This window comes from Cyrtonyx montezumae, unplaced genomic scaffold, assembly GCF_038088225.1.
Source record: "Cyrtonyx montezumae isolate F1298 unplaced genomic scaffold, pur_monq_1.0 scaffold_9, whole genome shotgun sequence".
Lineage (NCBI taxonomy): Eukaryota > Metazoa > Chordata > Aves > Galliformes > Odontophoridae > Cyrtonyx > Cyrtonyx montezumae.
The window spans coordinates 11,173,089-11,190,166 of NW_027072100.1; the positions used below are offsets into that span (position 1 = coordinate 11,173,089).

A 17,078-nucleotide genomic window follows, 5' to 3' on the forward strand; every position below is an offset into this window, starting at 1 on the left:
ATACAACTGATGTTTACAGAAGTTTACAATAAAGGATAGCAAGAGAGCAGATAGTTCACTGCTGCAAATGGTGAGGTTTTATAACCTCAGCACTGAATAAATGAGAAGGAAACTGAAAATGCATAATTCTTTAAACTTATATTCCTAGATTATTTTCCTTGCAGTTTTGACACCAATTATTTATGTAATCTATTGAAAATTTTGTTTTAATTCTGTTTTGAACATTTCTAAAAGGGGAGAAAACTTCCATGGCCCATCTTCTGTTCTGAAATAGTAGGTTTTTTTTCCTTATTCCTGCTTCTAGTGTAAAAAAAAATGGTGTAATGTTTTGTCACTACTTTTATTTTCTGTAATGGTAATACATCTATGAGTATAAATTCTGACTAGCTGTTAAGCTCTGTATGGAAGTTTTCTAGAACTGTCCTATGTATAAGACATCTGAAAATAGAGGAATTGCATTGGAATTTAACACTTGATTTTGTCTGTTAGCTGATGCCACAGGTTGTTGGGCATCCTTTTTCACATATACATTTATTTTTCCCATATAGTATACTAGATCTATTTGTAAATAGGATCTATGTAAGCTTAATTGTGACTAACTAAAGTAAAAACAATTCCAAGTATTCCATGTGGGTTTATCTATAAAAGTCTATATATGATTGACAGTACTAAAACTGCTAAATGTTTTAGAATTTTACAATAGTGTAGAAGTGGGGAATGCATATCAATTTAATCAAGTAATTGAAAACACCTTGTCAGATTGAACTATCTAGTTATTTATTCACATAGAAACCAGTAAATCTGGGGGTCGGTAGCACAATTAAAAAAAATGCTGTGCCATGTATTATATTGACAGTGAAGAAACTAGCATCATTGCAGTTACATCTAAGAGCTTGTCAGATGTTTAACCACAAGGCAATACTAATAGCAAACATCCATGTTTTCCATCTAGAAATCAAGAATATTTGAGTAGATATTGGCATAAAAGGCACAAAACACAAACCAAAGCGTGCTTGTGTTATTTGTCACAATGAAACATTGACATTTGTGCAACATGGAGAAAGATCAGCATTTTTGCAGACCCTTTCAGTATCACACATATGTAGGGAATGTATCTTCCCCTTAATGCCAGTTTATCATTCCTGGAGCAAATAGCAGTGACTACAAAGAAAGAGTATACAGGAGTATGTCCTTACCCTTCCAGGAAATCTTAGATGCTGCTACTGTTGGCACGTGTATTTACATAAATACACTGCAGGCTTTTAATAATACAGCCACTGGCAGCTCGCACTTCTGGGCACTGTGTGAGGCTGGGAATAACATTAACAATGCTAGAAACCCCTCATCGGTGCAAGCTTGTTGTTTGCACTTAAGTATATGATGCCAGCTCCCCCCCCCCCCTTTTTTGTTTCAAATAAGTTTTATTTTTTACTTTTAAAGATTTGAGACCTTGAAATAAAGGACCCTCTTCAGAAGGGAATGCTGCAAGTTGCACAGAGGAATGGCTTTTCTGATCCTAAAGTGCTTCAGAATTAGAAACATACCTGGTATTTCCTTATGTAATGAGCCATCATGCAAACACGTTACTAGCAGCCTATTTATATTTCTATAACAAGCCTATCTTCATCATCACTACTGGTGTCATCGTATTCAACTCTGGTTTGCTTCCTCATCATCTCTAAACCTCTCTTTTTGTTTATCTTGGAAGGTGTTGCTGAGTAATTATTGAATTCAGAGGACCTGAGTGTTGCTGAGGGCTTTTTAAATGTAGAAGTAGCTGTTGCATGTGGCCTTCCATAGGTCTGTGTCTGCTGGTGGGCTTCGTTCTTGTCTGTAGCTCCATGAAGGTGAAGGATTTTTTGTGACTTCTCCTGCTCTGTGTATTCCATGTGGGATGATTTAGCCATGGAGACTGACTCAAGACAAGATTCTGCTTTTGAGCCCAGTGAATGCAAACACGCAGCTTGAGAATTGAGAGTTGAGTTTTCCTTGGAAGATGAGCATGTATTTTCTTCAGTTAGGTTTTTTGCTCTTCCTGAGGCCTGAATCACTGTATCTAATGTACCAAAGCTTTGAACCTCTAACTCTACATTTGGTATGTTTTCCTGGCTTGCCTCTGGATGTAGGGAAAGAGGACGAGTAGTCTCTGAGTTTGTGCTGTTAGACTGGTCACCTTTGATTGTATTTTTAAGACCAAAAGGACAAGTCCAAAAAGAAGATGCCAATGAGCCTGTCTGAATGTGTGTCTGTGAGTCCCCTGGAACTGATCGTTGAAGCCCACATGGTTGTGTCACTAAACAGCAAAGCTCCACATCACTGCTGACTTGCTGCATGGCTGTATTAACTGGGGATGGAAAGCAGTGAGCTGTCATAGGTACTTCCAGAGGTTTGATGTTCTGAGAAGAGAAATTTGTTCTTGTATGTTCCCTGATTTGCCCAGAAATGTCCTGGAGGAATTAGGGAGGAGAAGATATTTACATTAAAAATTTTCAATCCATAGCAGTGCTATCCTTTAGAAAAGTGCAGCAGTAGTGTCACAGATGTCAGTAGAAGGTATTTAGCTGTGCAATTACTTGTATCAACTGAGTAGCTAAGGATAGTGTCAACCTTTACTTATACAACTCTGGTTATACTTGCATTTATTACTGCATACCAAGTTACTCATCCCTCTTTTGGCGAGAACGCTTGTTTTTTTCCTCCCAGTATGTGAGGGAGGTGTAGTAACAGATGAATTCTTAAGGTTAGGTGACAAATTATGCTAATAATTTTAGGTGATGGGGGTCAGACATTTCTAGCTGCATATGTACTGTGTGGGAATAACATTCTTTTCATTAAGATACTTGAATATGTATTTCAAAGATGTTCATGCACCGTTGAGGGAAAGTTTTAGGAAGAGTCTTTAAGAAATATGACAGTGACAGGCTAATAACTGGCTGCATCCCCAGGCACTCTGTGCCACATGTGCTGGCACCTCCAACAGCAGTGCCAACAATCCTGACAGCAAGCATGAGAAGTATACTTTCCAAATCATGCAAGTTCAATTGTTCTTTTCAAATGCAACATCTAAAATTAGTATGTTTCCATTATATTTCAACCCTCCAAACATGATTTTAATACATTTTTCATCAGAATCTGTGAGATAAAATACTCTCAACTTGAACTTTAAAACTGCTAAATATAATTCAACTTTTAATTACCACTGTGTTTTTTTCCTCTTGTAATCAACAGTTATTTAATGTACAATACTTACTTGTTTATCCTCTTTGCCATGCTGCTTAACATGGTTAAGGTTTTTGTTATGGGAAAATATTCCTGAGTTATTTTTTCCTTCTTTCTTCCTTACACAAAGCAGCTTCTCTGAAGCAGAACAAGATGAGTCCTTTTGCTGGTGTAAATAATTTTCTATTGAAAAGAGGTTTGGATAAAGTTTTACCTTGACTATTATTCCCCCATGTGCCAGAACTTAGTAAAGCAGGTACATATCAGAAGTACCTCTAATGTTCAGCCTTTTCAAAGCCAAACATTCAATGCACTCAAAAATATTTAACATACTTTACCTTGTACCTTTGACTGAGGAGAATGGCACTTCTTATGCTGACTGCATTTATAGGCTTGTGATGAATAGCCCTTTTTCAACACATCCCATGTTCTATTTGGAAAACAGTGTCTCTTGTTCAGTCGATTAATTTTCAGCTGAGTATGCCCATGTATGTGCCTTCCTCTGTACCTGCATTGCAAAAGGCATTGAAAGGATGAACAAATATGTGCTATTTAAAACTGGCCATGGTAGGACAAGAATAGTACCACAGCATCAGGATGTTTTCCTGGGAATTTAGGAATTTGTTTCCTTACCATTTTGGGGGGATTTTAATTTTTTTCTGTTTGTGGCTCCTCTTGAGTTTATTCATTACTAGTTTTTCCTTTTTGCAAACTGATGGTTTCTTCTTTTTCTCTGATGAGTTTTTGAAAGCACCACCAGGAGCTGCTGAGCACGACTATTAGGAATATTGAAGAAAATTGAAATTACATTAAAAAAATTGTGAATTACATTAACTGAAACACTAGGAAGCTATGCTCTTGTCAGCTGGCACTGAGTGGCACAGCAGTTGATAGTATATTATGAAATTTTTCCTAGAATTTTTGTGTTAGCTTTTCTAATCTCTTTGTCCATCTGATTTTATAAGGTTTAACCAACTCATAGCTTTTGTGGACCTGTATAGTTAGTGTGTGTTCTTCTGCGTTCTTCTTCCTGTATAAAAAGCAAGCTGAGTCTTAGAGCATTGTAGGATCTGTACGGACTAGTCTACCTTCACTTACCTGAAGATAAAAAGCATTTAGGCCTTAAACACTTACAGGATATTAATGCAATTCAGTTTTGTTGATGTTTGTCTCTCACCATAAGGAAACATCTAGTTCATAGCCTGCCTTTGAATCTAAGTATCTCCAAGTAAAATGAAGCCTTGAGCCTGACTATCTCATAAGTCCTGCTCTAATTCAAATATTAAATTTAAATGAAAATCGTGAAATACAAATACTGTCATGAAATAATATAGGAAATACCACAAGGGGAAAAATTGAGAAACAGAAATTATAGTCTTCTCACTAGACAGCATTCCTACTGAAATTCTCAAGTGAAAGAAGATACTTACACAAAATTAAGTATATTTTATCCACCTAATGAATATATGACTTATCTTGTAATGATAATAACTGATAAATTCTGCATCCACAAATATCTGTGAATGTCCACAAGCATATTGTTTCTTAGTTTTCTTGTTTTTCCTAATAAGGGTGCCCTTGCAAGCAAATTACACCCTTTTGGGAAAGGGAATAAGATCATTAATCTTACCTCCTGCATCTGTTGTCCTTGAGAAAAGGATGAAGGCAATGCTTTTAAGCTCTTGTTTGTTAAGCCATGGGCAACAGTCTTGCTAACATTTTTCATTTTGAAAATAGAAATATCATATTTTGACAGTGTGCACTCACTGCTGGATTCCTTGCGGATGTGCATGGAGGAATAAGCAGAGTCTGCATTCCCTTTCTGCTCAGCAGGCAGAGGCAGGCTTTTTGTTAAACAGCACCAAGTTAATCGAGTTTCAGCATTTAGTGATGGGAAGGTGCTCTTGGTGCTCAATAGTGTAAAACTTTCAGAGTAGGAAGTCAGACTATTGCTGCATAGTGCTGGGAATTCTTTGCAGTGAGTGGTGACAGCATGGCAATAAAACATGCCAAAGGAATGGCACAAATAAGTGGAGCTATCTTTTGAACTCTGAGACTGCTCCATACCCTCTGATGTTGGTGACACGTCCTTAAGAACGCGTGGACCTTCACCTGTGTCCCATCCCATGGCTGCTGGCTCTGCCTCCTTGCTAGAAGCTTCCCTTTGGTTGGAAGTTGTCATCAAGGAGTCATCTGAATGAATTGGTTGTAAAACTTCCTTTTCTTCTTTGATGTTGGCTGATATGACAAAACCACTCGAATATATAGAAGCAAAGCACGTTTTCTTCTTTGGGATCTGTGCAGATGTAGTAGTTAAGCTCATCCACTTTTCTTCTGTTTGTTTTTGATGATTTAATTTATTTTTGCTCTGTTTGTTCTTCCAAGCCCCTCTCGTAATTTCCTCCTTATAAATGGTGCTACCTACTGTTGTTAAGATATTTGTTGCTTCTGAATGGGCTGGTGAGCACAATACTGGAGTTTTCCAGTTTGTGTGTACATTCCATCGTAGCTCACCTTTGCTGCCTTTTTGTCTCACTTCAAATTTTAAAGGGGACCAGAGCACATCACTAGAATTCGAACAGGGTGATCTGCTGCTGGAAGAGCAGGGTGTGTGGGGTAAGGGATCGGTCACAGAAGTACAAGGTGTAATCTGTTCTGATCGAAGCAGAATTGACAGATCACAGTTTCTCTTGTCCTGTGGCAATTTAAGGATGTATTTTGGAGAAAAGGCATTTTTCGATGAGACTGGAGTTAACTGACCAGATTGCAGATGATGAATTTTGGAAGATCCTTCAGTAGCGTTGTCACTGAAAAGCGGTACTCCTGTTTTCACAAGACATGTTTTGACATCTTTATCTGATGTGTTGTGCAAAGAAAATGTATCGCAATCACTTCCCCTGAATTCAGGCCTAAAAGATCCCACAGATGAAGCTTTTGAGATCACTGCTGAATGTGAAAGAGGGTTAATGTCACCGTAATGAACAGCTTTAGTGGGGAGTCTGGTTGTTTTTACACAATCCACGTTCTCCGCACTTCCAGATGATTCATTAATTCTTGTGCTTAATTTTTGCTCCTCTGCTTTACTGGGGAGTTTCACTGGTGCCGTGGAAAGACAAGGAGTGATAGTGCAACAGACCGTGTCTGCTTCATTTTCTGCACTGTTTTCACTACAGGGACTAAGGCCGTATTTTGAAATAATGTTTTCTTTCTTCTCCACTTCAACTTTCAGCTTTTTTCTTTCTGATGGTAAATTCTGGGATTTTGCTAAGGCTTCTCTGTCGCTGCAGTGGACCCACAGGGGCATCAGGGCATGCTGTCTAGTTTCCTGATTCCTGTTATGGTTTCCGTAATTGTTTGAGGTGCTTTTATTATCTGATTCAAACGTACTGGCTTCTTTCCCAGGACTCGATTCTTCCCATTTGCTACTCAGACAGTCACCCTTCTTTCTGTCAGTGCTCAGCTGACACTGAGTATTTTGCAGCCTGCACTCACAACTGCTTGGAGCTTGTAACATGCTGTTGCCACCTGTGAATTTGTCTGTGTCGCTGCCACGGAGATCTTGGGAAGTTTTGCTCATTGCTGTATGTGCATTAGCAGTTACTGAATGTGATGTCTCCATTACAGAGGTTAAACTGTCTGCAGTTTCCTCTAAGGACACATTGTGTGGAATGTGGTTGCCATTAAGACCAGATTCTGATTTAACAGTGTTTAATTCTGTTGTCACAAGGGAGGGAAGGCTGTCGCTTGCAGAGCTCCTGACATCTTTTTCCTCAGTGATGTCAGTACTGCTGACTGCTTCCTTTGAATCAGGAGTGGAGCCAGTAATATCTGCAATCTTATTCCCCCTTTGTTTGCTTTTCCTGGCATTCTGAGTGCTTTTCATCTTTTGGTAGATTTTCTTAAAGGTTTCATCTCCGTACATTTGCCATTTTTCTTGCGAGAACATCTTTAGCTTCCTTTGACTGTGTTTCTTGTTTTTAGTGCTGACTGTTTCTCCAGCCCCAAGCCTTGGACTCACCTGCAGCTCCTCAGAGGATGGAGGATGATCAGCCACGTTACTTAGAGGCAAATCATCCACTGCTGTCTGTCTGACGAGAGCTCGAGGATGGCTACTGGGAAAATCCACCGAATTTGCAACGAGATTGTTGCTAGGCAGCAAACCAGCAGCACCTGTATTTGCAGACTGCTTAGTAAGAGAAAGCAGTTTTGAGCAGCCTGCGTTGTCATGCCCTGTTCTTGTGCCTTCCACAAACGGCAGAGAGTTGCTCCGTGTGACAGGCACAGCATCTATCGTTGTGGAGAACTGCGTGGGGACTGAATGAAAAAACATCGGCTTGCATTTTTCTAGGGGTGCTAAGGTAGATTTCGCTGAACAAAGAGGGAGGTTCTTTTTCCTGTTTGTGTCAAAAGTTCTGATGTCAAAATGGAAAGAGTCTTTGTATGTGTAAGGCATTGGCAGATCTATGCTTCCCTGTTTAGAAAGGACAGTTTTTCTGGGCCGGACGTTGTCTAACTGAGTGTCATCCACCACTATTTTATTATGAGAAATAAGTTTTGAAATGTGTTCCTCCAGCCTCTTTTTCTCTAGCATCAAGGCTGTAGCTTTCTCAGCTGGCTCTGACTTTGCACTGCTTCCGGCCGTGCACCTTGAGCTGCTGAAGGCAGTTTCATTTTCCAGTTCAGCACTGTGCTCACAAAGACTGTGCAGTGGGCTGGAGGATGCCATCTGTTGTTCTGTGCTATCAGAGCGTGACAGATACCCTGAGTCGGTGCTCTCACATTTCTTTAGCTTGCAGTCAAATGGCTTGTAATCCCACTGCTTTTCTGAAGAAGTTGCTTGCTGCCTTTGCAACTGCACGTGTTTATTGGCAGCTGGAGTCCTTTGTTCCTGTGTCTTCTTTATCTGATGCTGACCGTGTGACAAAGCTACTGGAGATGATGAACTTAGAGGTTCTTTTTCAGAAATCTCCTGATCTGTCGTTGAACTGAAAGGCTGAGTGGTTTCTTTATTTTCTGAAACTACTGACGAGTTGCTTGTTGCTGGCACTGAGGGGTCATTAAGTTTCTTACTGTCAGTCACAGCACTGGTCTCCAAAGTCCCCTGTTTCTTCTGTATCCCTCTATCTTCATAGATGCTGCCATGTCCTTCGGTGCCTTGCTGTGATGTGATGCTCTCTGTTGCTTTCTCATTTTGCTCCAGTACACCACTGTTGTCGGAGTCTGAGGGTAGTTTGGTATTGTTGACGTGTGTTTGAGTTCTTCTGTGTTTGTACAAATTACTTTGAGTTTTAAATGCTATACCACAGGTGGTGCATGGGAAGGGTCTCTCTCCTGTGTGAGAGCGAATATGTTTCTCAAGGACACTTGGCTTCAAACAGTCTCGACCACAGTGTTTACAGATATATTTCCCAGCGTTTTTTGATTTTCCTGGGCTTCCAGTAGGTGCGTTTACAGAAGAATTTGGCGATGATAAAACTGGTAAAGTGCTCACTATGTTCAGTGTTAGAGTTTGCCCAAGTTGTTTCTGAAACACTGAGTGGGGCTGATCTGTGCCTTCGGAAGGAACAAGTGGATTCAGGATCAGAGGTATGTTACTGCTATCTAGATTTCCACAGCTCCTGCCAGTCACGAGCTGACTGCTTGGCTGAAAGCATCCTGGCTGGACAGGCTGGTACAGGGGGATGGTGAGGGCTTTTAGATACACAGGTTGAGACAGTGCTTGTTCCTGTGGGGGAATCACACTGCTTTGGCTGAGAGCTGAAGGAGCTTGCGCAGGCTGAAGAGAAGAGGCTGGAGGATTCTGGTCTGCTAGTGCAACTGTCAGACTGGGATGTTTCTGTGCCTCCATTTCAAAAGTTATCTGTCAGGTACTCATGTATCTGTAGGGAAGGGGAAGCAAAACCAGTGGGAGTCTTCAGGTAGCTAAATAAAACATTCTGATTAGTATACGTAAGTCAGTCAACCTTTGGACTTGGAATGCTAGCAAATAATAAAATAGCAAATCATATATTGGCACTATACAGACTACAATTACTTCATTTTCCAATGAAATTGATTCATCTTTCACTTCTAAGCTAGGAATTAAAGAGTTCTGCATGGTGTAACGAAATACAAAGTATGCACTTAAAACATACATTGGGTACACAAAGTATTAGAAATACATCTGAGTTTCAGATCTGCAAATGTAAGCTCCAGTCCAAACTCAGCAAAATTGGATGAGCTCTGAGGTAGAACGGGGTCACTCCACGTCTTACAGAGGCTGGATTTGAAAACCACTGAGGGTAAAACTGCGCATCTTTGGACAGCTTGTTCCAAACATGGGACATGAAGCATGGCTGTATGATCTGAGTTTAACCAGATATGGCTAAAATTGAACCAGTGTTCTGTTATACGAATGAGATTTACATAAATATGTACAAAGTAGAAAAGATGGTATCACAGCAAAATAGCAGGAGAAATTAAAGCTGTTGTTTGTGTAGCCCACGTTCAGTTTGACTAATTAAAGAAAACATGATGATATACTGTTTATTTTTAGATGTTTTCAATTTGAGCTGAAAACATTTTATGGACGCAGCTTTAGGATGAAGTAAAGCCATTCTGATGAAAATCTCTCTAAATACATTCGGGGTGGGTGCTGGTCCAGACTAATTTCTTTTTTCTTAAAACAAAAAAATTTCTTGCCATTTTTTTCCCTCTTTGAAACAAGCTAGTCAACAATTACTTCTGGAAAATATTATAGACATCAGTATAATCTCTTCTCATTTTAGTTTGGGTAATAATTAGAAAGTGATCTTTGCATGTTTATTCAAATTATTATTCTGCTATATTCACAACTAGTATTTATTGCTTGTTATGAATATAACTGCTCTTGTGCAAACAATCACAAGAATCAACACTTAAAATAACATCACCCGTGGTTGAATGTGCAATATGCAGTACATTGCCTTACTGTGCGGTCTGTAGCTGTGTTGCAGTCCCCTCCTTATATAGTTCTAATAGTTAAACATTACTGGGAAACAGTGAACAGTGCTTACCCCAGAATCGTTCTCTGAAGTTTGGATTAGTGGCATACAGCTCACAGTATGTTACCATTATTCAAAATGAATCTCCATTGCATCTAGTTACTTGGAATTTTCTAAATGATTCATGTAAAGTTGAAATGAAACTCGGTACAATTGTTTTCAAGTATTCCTCATTTACTGTCTGGTCTCTTGATGGAGCTGGTAAATTGATAGCTGGATGAAAATCTGAGGGAAGTCCTGTTACTTCATCGCTGAAAATGATAGCACCTCACATCACATGAAATAGTGGGAAAAAAGCTTTCTATTTATCAAGTAGAACAGATAAAAGTCAATGGGTTATATGCTCTACATATAATTAGCACCTTAATAAATAGACTAGGAATCCAGATACTTTGAATGTGAAATATATGCACCATTGACACAGAAGGATAAAGCAACCCTGTCAGTTAGCAATCTCTGCAAATGTAAAAGTTTTGTGTCGTAGGATATAACTTTTCATCCCTTTGATTATGTCATCCACGTGTGTAGCTCACAATGAATCTGTAAGTACTTGTCTTGAAAGTCCAATATACGTGGTGCCCATTACTACAGCCTTATAATTCTACAGCACATCTGCAAAGTCCTCACTGACTGGCAACCTATCCTTCACAGCCAAGGCTTCTTCCTATTTCTTCCTAATATGCTTTACTTACTGCAAGAATTGGGTAAGAAAGACAGCAATGCAGTCCCTGGAATGTGTTTTCTGACTTTCCTTCTAGAAAAATCTTCTTTGTAATGAATTTTGTGAATCAAACTCAACTTATCAAGTCTGGCATTTTCTTGTCCACTCCCACATGGTAGCTTTGTGATGAAGCTGTTGACTGTATTCATAACGGACGTTACAAGGGTGTAGCTTATTAGCAGAATTAATTTATTATCCATATTCTGCACTATGGTTAACCCTACAGCATAGATTGCTCTAATTTGCAAAATGAGGCCGTAGTCATTTCACATCCCTTCTAGGTTCCTAAGCTGCTTTCACATGTAGCCACTTAGGTGCTGTAAATTTGATTGATTGATAGGAGCTATGATGACACAACCACATGAAATTCCAGGTATAAAGTCTAATGTTTGCTTCAAAATATGTGTAATAGTATGTAGGATTTATCTGCCCAGTGGTGATAAATTACAACTGAACTGAACAGAAACAGCAGCAAGTAATATGACATGAGTCATTGAAGTTCATAAACGAGGCCTGCAGTAGCTCTTCCAAGGAGGTAATGAAGACAGGACTCAAAGAAAAGTGAACCGTGTAGCTAGAAGATCTAACAAATAAACCACATGAGACAAGACATACTACTATCTGTGCTCCCCACCTTCCCCTGGAGAAGTGTGAAAATGTAGAATTCATGTTTCCACCCCATTAACTCTGCTCCAGAGTGTCAAACTGGCATCCCTCTTTGAACATCCTTCTGTGAGTGCACAGCTGACGGTCACTTCAAGTCCAGACTTGTAGGACTCGTAATGGGAAGGTGTTTTTAGTATTTATCCTCTAGTTCCAGAGTACCAGTGATTTCACTCAAACTGTTAACACTTCTGTGGCTCCAAAAAAAAAAACCAACCAGTATAATCCTATAAATCATTTCAACATTCTCTGATGTTCTACGAGGAAAATACCTAGCTGCTTGCAGAACAGTTTTAAGAGTTTTACAATACATTTTTACCAGCTATAGAAGTTTGCTAGTCTACAGCAAACAAAACAGACTTCTGTGGCTTGTATTCTGTACAGTCATATTCTCTGTATTCTGAAAAATGGTATTTTTCACATCTGTTGTTTATATGTAGAAGTTAGCATATTTCTTTGTATACTGACAAAAATAGCTTATCTCAAATTAATTCTACCCCAGCTCTCATTCTAGGTAGTCCTTGCTTAATGTGGAGAACTTCCTCTGCTGATTATCCTCCAGACTGTAACTGGGCAGCTCCTACACAACCGTCTGAGCTCCAGTTGTAGCTTGTAGCATTGAACTACTATTATCAAATCCTGATCCTGCTTAGATAAGGAAATGTTTCCAGGAAACAAAACTAAGAGCAGGATTTGGTACGTCCAAAATTTTTAAAAATTAGTTTCTTAAGGTATCAAAACTTGTCCAGAAAACTCAATTAATTGCAATCATTTTGTCCCTAGTTTGAACTACACTTTCAGATACACATTATAAGTAGGTCTGGAACACTGCAAAGTCAAAAACTGGAATAGTTTCACATGACAAATCAGCGTAACAGAAACTGCTTTATTCTGCTAACTGGTAGAAAAAAAAGACAATTTAAATACAGGTGCTCTCTATTTCTGTATAATTTTTTTTCTTAATTCTAAATATAGTTTCTAAAACTTGCTTCATTTTATCAGCAGTGTTACAATAATCTTGGATTATGCAACCAAGTGATGTTTCTTTTCTGCATGGCACACACAGATGTACTGTCAACTGTCCGTCAGAGTTAATAACATTAAATGAACTCGTAACTGCTTATTTCCTGTATTTATATGTCACTTCTTGATATACCATTAAGAGGAGCATTACGGTCCTGAAGTGCAGATGCAGTGCTTAGTTCCCTGGCTTGGTCTACAGGTACAGTCTGTAGATGTAAGAGAGTTAGGTTAATCTTTTTACCACAGAGGAGCAGCTTTTCAACACTCTGAACAAACACAATGTACTGAACTGTCCTAGGAATCTTTGCATTTTTTACAGCTTTTGGCAATCCCTTCTTTGACTATAACATCACAGAGCATACAGAAGAGGAATCCTCTTTAGTTTGTAAATAATTTTAGCTTACATACCTGTTATTGAGGCACACGTTTCAGCAAAAGAAGTCTCACGTCTGCCAGTACTTACACAAGCAGAGAGAAACAAGGACAAAGACTTGAAACAGATTAGAAGTAGGAAGTATTTTTTTTACATTGGTATCACAGTGACAACCTTCAGAAAACAGGAAGAGATGAAGCAAAAGAAAATGAAGTAGCATTTCAGTCTGTGCTTATCCTTTATTCACACAGGAGCCTACAAACAGAAGCAGCTGCCTCTGAAATACAGGCATTTGAACACTGCTTTCAGTGGCAGTGCTCAGTGAAAAACATTGGCACAGTGGTAGAAATTATTCTTTGTATCCCTGAAGGTAATTTGCCTGAAACCTTAAAGTGAAGATGTCTCCCAAAATGTGTTGGAGAAGGAAGCAATGGAGGAGATAAGCTACTTGCCATATGAAAAGCTAAACTCATCCTGTGTTATCCTGCAGTTTCCAACAGTGCCCGCAGCAGGGTGGTAACCAGCAGGCAAAGAGCTGCAAGGATGTTAAAAGTGCTTAGGGCATTCTCAACATAACTCTCCAAAACTTGTGAAAAGCTGTAGTGAAAGCAGGATAGGACGCAGTCAAGAGAAATGAAAGATCATGTTGAGAATTTAAACTCTCTGTGGGTGAACTTCGTTAAAATCCTCAAACGAAGTGGTCAGCCAGGGTGACCAGCAAGGAGGACAGCTGTTCCTCTCACAAGTACCTCCCTAAAATGTGCACTGGAATGGCTGCTGTTCAACTGAGTGAATCCCAGACCAGAACATGCAAGATCATGGGCATTTTTTATAAAGTACCACCTCTTCAGTTTTATCACGTATATGAAGTCAGTTATATTTTATCCCAGTGTGAGTCTGATTATCACTTCAAGTTGGGGTAAATTTACTTAAAAAGGAAGCTTATTTTTGACAGCACTAACAATTCCAGCAATGTGCTAGAACTAGTAAGAACTCTAAAACATGCAAAAGCTTTTAAAATTAATTATTTTGAGTACTTTGTAGCATATCAAATTCTAGATTTTAAACTTGAAAACGAATTATCCTGGGTCTAGTTTAGCTATGTAGAAAGATAAGCTTACTGTCAGGGGCAGAGCAGGGAGGATGTGGTGCTTACAAACTTATTTCATGCTCAATTTAAGTAAGTCTTCATCAGGAATGGAGGAGATAAATCCACATACCATTGGCATGTATTTTAAGTTCCAAGAATGAGTGGAAAGGGCTTCTTACTGAGCATTTAAACCCTGCATCTGTCAAAGATACCTGCAGGATTTTAGCCGAAGATGTGACCAAGTGGAAGTAGCAATAAGCCTGCTTCCTATAGTTATAAGCTAATATATTCAAAGACCCTGCATGTTTTAAAGTTAAAAAAAAAAAAGCTATTAATTTTCTTCATGACAAAAATAATGCTGAGAACAGCACATGGTATCTGTGCATAAGATACAGATACTGTAATTATCATTTCCAACTGCTAGACTACCACTGATGGCTAGCAGAAGGTGTCAGTGTTTATGAAGAGCTCTCTTAACTGACTAGACAAAGCTATTTAAATACAAATATAATAAAGTAATAGTGAACTAAAGAGCCAGAAATGAAGTTCACGTGGGTACATCTAACACTGCTACTTTAATGGAAAATAAATGTTTGAGTTCACCCTAATTCTGGAGCTTTCTAAATCTCAATTAAAATTTGCAAATTGAACTGATACATTTTCTGATTAGCACAGAAATGAAATCCTGTTTGGCTTATTTAAAATCTGCTTCCTGTCTTTATTCTTTTCTCAGTTTGACTTCATACCTCGAAATGTCTCATAATGGAAGTTCTGACTTCACCTTTTCATTTGTTTTTAAGGGATGTCCCTGATCTTACAGGACTGCAAGCTCTACCAGCAGTGAGCAAGCTGCTTATAACTTTATTGACAAAGCAGAGAGCCTCGGTTCCATGCAGAATTAGGATGAAAATGTGTAATTTCCTGATCTTCTGAAACTGTCATAATCTTTCATCATTTCTTGCTCAAATTCTGACTTTGGGAAATCTTGCTGCCCATTAAGAAATCATTGCTCCTGAAGTTTTGCTCTGCTTTATCTGTCATAAGAGTGAAAAGCAACCAGAAAACACTGTTATTGAACTTTGAAGGTCTGGTACTGTTTCTTGTGGACAAACATTTTTGATGCTTTGCTTCCTCCACTGTGTTAAATCAGCTCTTCTATAAACACAGAATACAGTGTTAAAGCCTTTTCAGATGAATATGATCACAGTACCTTTCCTTCATTCTGAAATAGAACTGTTCCAATCATTATTAAATATATGGTTTTCTATCTTTCAGAAGGCTGAGATTGATATTTACACTGTCAGCTAAAATTTTAGCGTATAAGTAAATGCTATTTTGGCTCCTTAGAGCTCTTCATGCAATTTTATCAGTGAACGTTTCCTATTCTACTTCTCGTGTTCCTATTCTTCCCAGCCCCGGGAATAAGAAATGCTTTCTTAGTTTATTGGATGTCTTTATTTCAGATCAGTAACACTGCTTTCTTAAAAATGAAACAAACAAATCAAAACCATCTGTTGATTTTATAACACTGTTAGTGACTTCACAACGAAAAAAAATGTTAATGCTGAAAAAAAAAACCCAACAACTAAAAACCTCAGATATTTCCATTCTTTTTTAATTCTTGTATCCTGTGCATTTCTCTGGTGAAGAAAGAGTTAACCTCCAGCCAGCAGTCTGTAATCAACAGGTTGTTCTAACAGAAAAATAATAGCCCCTATCCATCTCCTAAAGTTTAGAAGGATGGACTACATGATGGAAAAAATACTGATTAAATCCCCTTAAAACAGAAGTGGGGCCGGGACTAAAATGAAAGGCTTTCTGTTTTAGTAAAAAATCCTCCTCGTTTCTAAGTGAAAGAACCATTACAACATTTATAACTTTAAAACATATCTCGCCATATCTAGAATTTAATTAAATATCTGTCTGTATAGAACAATAACAAAACACTTGCTAACCTTTAGGTGGCCAATCCACAGGCAGGTGGAGAGGTTCAGGTCTCCCTGGAATAGCGTAGGAACAAAAGCAGCATCCTGTTTCCTTTTTTTCAGTGTCTTTCTCTTCTTTTTTTTGGTTTTTTTTTTTTTAAGCATTTGAAAATTGAAAGGTGGGTGGTGGGGAGGGGGCGAAGTCAGCCCACGCCTGGTGTGGGAAGAGTTTTAATGGCCGATGCTGGTAGCATGGTTTGCCTGCTACAGTGTCTGCACTACTGCAGCTCTGTGTGTGGGCGTAAAGAAATGACACGACTGGGTTTCAAACCATTACACTGAAGATTTGCAAACAGTTTAAAAAAAAAAAAAACAAAAAACAAAAACCCCACAAACCCATCAGGCACAAATGAAAAATGGTTGCTTTATTTCTTTTATCTTTTTCTAAGTTGTGGGTGTTGGGTTTTTTGTTTGTTTTTATTTTTATTTTTAACTCTATAGATTTAACCCAGTCAGATTTCCTCCTTGGCCTTTAAAATAAAAAAAAAAAGGTAAATTAAGTATTTTAGGAAGGTTCTTTTATTTTATGTAGTGTGAAGATTTTGTTATCATTTTTGCTGCTGAATTTTGATTAACATAGAAGAGCCCGTATTCCAAAAGAGATCCAAAGTCCCACGGTAAAGGTCTTCAGAGCATGCCTATATTTATACCTCTGAAGATGCTAAATCCTGGTAGCACCAGGCAGAATGATGCTACAGACATAGTACAGAAAGGCAGGACGTTTTAAACCTTAATTATTCCCTTGAATGTTCCACAAAACACAGCCAAGAAAAAAAGGGATGTTCTGGCACTCTGTTTTTATTCAGCACTCTCGCAATGCACCAGGCTCACTGATCCAAATCCAAATCAGACAGAAAACAATTTGAATGGTGTAAGTACTGAATAAAAAGGAGGCCAACAGCAAGGAGACAAAGGGATTGTTCTCTACAATACCACGGGGAAGTAGAGGAAAATGCTACTTAAGCTGAAATGCAATTCCTGG

At 38.6% G+C, this 17,078-nt stretch overlaps 1 protein-coding gene across 2 annotated transcripts; it reads right to left on the reverse strand.

Annotated features, from left to right (window-relative positions):
- Nucleotides 1-693: 693 nt before the first annotated feature.
- ZNF831 (zinc finger protein 831) lies at nt 694-16,392 on the reverse strand. Of its 2 annotated transcripts, none has more exons than XM_065754568.1 (6): nt 16,067-16,392; nt 4,850-9,098; nt 3,853-3,995; nt 3,558-3,727; nt 3,251-3,402; nt 694-2,447 (listed from the first exon to the last, which is right to left on the reverse strand). In XM_065754568.1, exons 2-6 carry the CDS (start codon nt 9,065-9,067, stop codon nt 1,599-1,601), a joined length of 5,532 nt encoding a protein of 1,843 aa, XP_065610640.1. In that variant the 5' UTR covers nt 9,068-9,098; nt 16,067-16,392; the 3' UTR covers nt 694-1,598. The 2 variants fall into 2 exon arrangements, with proteins under 2 accessions (XP_065610640.1, XP_065610641.1); XM_065754569.1 differs by lacking the exon at nt 16,067-16,392 and adding an exon at nt 13,057-13,153.
- Nucleotides 16,393-17,078: the final 686 nt, after the last annotated feature.

Coding starts and splice junctions, on each gene's coding strand:
- ZNF831 (XM_065754568.1), bottom strand. CDS start 9,067: ATGGAGGCACAGAAACATCCCAGTCTGACAGTTGCACTAGCAGACCAG. Junction 3,996..4,849: donor AAGGACAACAGATGCAGGAG/GTAAGATTAATG, acceptor TATTCCTAATAG/TCGTGCTCAGCAGCTCCTGG. Junction 3,403..3,557: donor TCCTCAGTCAAAGGTACAAG/GTAAAGTATGTT, acceptor TCTTTTCAATAG/AAAATTATTTACACCAGCAA.